This window comes from Aphanomyces invadans, assembly GCF_000520115.1.
Source record: "Aphanomyces invadans strain NJM9701 unplaced genomic scaffold supercont1.51, whole genome shotgun sequence".
Lineage (NCBI taxonomy): Eukaryota > Oomycota > Saprolegniomycetes > Saprolegniales > Verrucalvaceae > Aphanomyces > Aphanomyces invadans.
In genome coordinates this window covers 19024-20790 of record NW_008580196.1, presented here as the reverse complement: position 1 = coordinate 20790, position 1767 = coordinate 19024, and the positions used below count along the sequence as shown (strand labels likewise).

General features: G+C 51.9%; 1 protein-coding gene across 1 annotated transcript; it reads left to right on the top strand.

The window, feature by feature from the left end:
• Positions 1 to 130: 130 nt before the first annotated feature.
• On the top strand, positions 131 to 1076 carry H310_13391 (hypothetical protein; the record flags this gene model as incomplete). The annotated part of the gene is made up of 2 exons (XM_008880879.1): positions 131 to 507; positions 710 to 1076. The coding sequence occupies 2 exons, from the start codon at positions 131 to 133 to the stop codon at positions 1074 to 1076; spliced, it is 744 nt and encodes a 247-aa protein (XP_008879101.1).
• Between the last annotated feature and the right edge of the window lie 691 nt (positions 1077 to 1767).

Genomic DNA, 1767 nt, shown 5'->3' with positions numbered 1-1767 from the left:
TCCGACTTTCTTTGTTCATTCGAATATTTATTGTATACAAAGGCAAGGATAAAATTGATTGTTCGATTTTGAATAGAGAAAGTCGGGCAAAAGGTCCTGGCTGAATTGATTGGTGAAAACTTGCTCCGCCATGAGAGATAGCTCCCTGGGCAGTTCGTCCATGATGCGACAGCAAACTACAACTGTACAAGACTTTCGTGACAATCGCCTTGCCGATAGCTCGAAGAAGGGATACCGCAGCGGTTTGAACCAAATCGCAAAGTGGCTAGCTTCATCTGGCCGAGGATCGATGGTCGACCAGGATGGCTCGATCAATCTCAACGCATTCGGCTATGCTGACTTCACTGAGTTTCTTCTTTACAAGTACAAAGTAGCAGGCGTCTCCATCTCCACGCTTTCAGGCTACAGGTCTGCACTGAGAGACTACTACAACAAGTGCAACATTGCACCACCTCCCGAGTTTGCTAACGATGCCACAGTTATCTTTCAAGGCAAACACTACGTGTTGTATCGAATGTTTCACGTTGATAATAGGAATACGCCGTCTTTGTGCAACAGAGACCCAAGCTGGCGCCATTAAAGCTGCAACCAAGCAGCCCCTCCGTCATCACCACTATTTGGAGCTATGCATAGCAAGCATGCTATTATCGGACGCGGGTTTTACCCACTTGTTCCTTATATTGTCCTGGAATTTGATGTGTCGTTCAAGTTCAACCGCGTCTGTCCGCATTGACCACTTTACGGACGAAGGAGACGCTCTGGGTGTCACATTTTTCAAGTCCAAGACAGACCAAGGTGGGACGAAACGCCGGGACCCAAAGCATTTGTACGCCAATCCGATGCAACCAGAGTCGTGCTGCATTCTGGCTCTGGCCATGTTCCTGGCTTGCAACTCCGAACACGACTCCGGGAAACTCTTTCCTGGACCCTCCCAGCGTGACCGGTTCGGGCGGCGCTTGTCAGATCTTGTGGGCCAAGCACTTCCTACAGTGGCAAAGGCAGTTGGTACCCACTCTCTGCGAAAGGTGCTGCTACCTTTGCTATTGGGGGAAGTACAACTGGTCCGTCAATTGTGAACGTTTGCATTCGGTGTGGTTGGTCGATTGGAAGCGTCATCGAACGCTACGTTCACTACGATGGGGCCGGAGACCAGTACGTTGGCCGTGTTGTTGTGGGACTTCCTCTTGGTAGCGGTGACTTCGCGGTTTTGCCCCCGCACTTCCAAGCTGGCAGCGAAATTGTCGTCGCGGCAGCCGGCAAACTTATCTTCCCACGCCTTTGGGCGCACCAGAGTCTCCATGGAGTTTTGACAAAGTGCTTGGCATCTTTGGCCTTCCACATGGACTTCCTCGTCAACACTCTCCCCGCCAAGCACCCCCTGCTGGCGTCTGTCCTCTTTGGTGACATGCAGCTTGCAACGGACCTGCAATCGATTGTGAAATTGACGTCAGACACAATGCAGCCAACAGGCAACCCACCTCGCGTCGCCCTCCATGTGCAGCTCAACAGAAACATGGAAGCCATTCGCTCGCTCCCGCAAGAGGTCAGCGAGGGCATCGAGAAGCTGCTTGAGGACAAGGGTGTAACCGATGGCAATATCACGCAGTCTTTGCTCGAGGAACTACTGAAGAAGGCTGTCAATGATGTCGTAATGACAACACAGACTCACAGCCAAGCAACGACCCCTGTTGAGTCCAATGCGCTGCCTGTGCACCCTGTCCACTTCTGGCGTGGTCGGTGGCACCTGCTCCCTGAAGACTTTGAGTT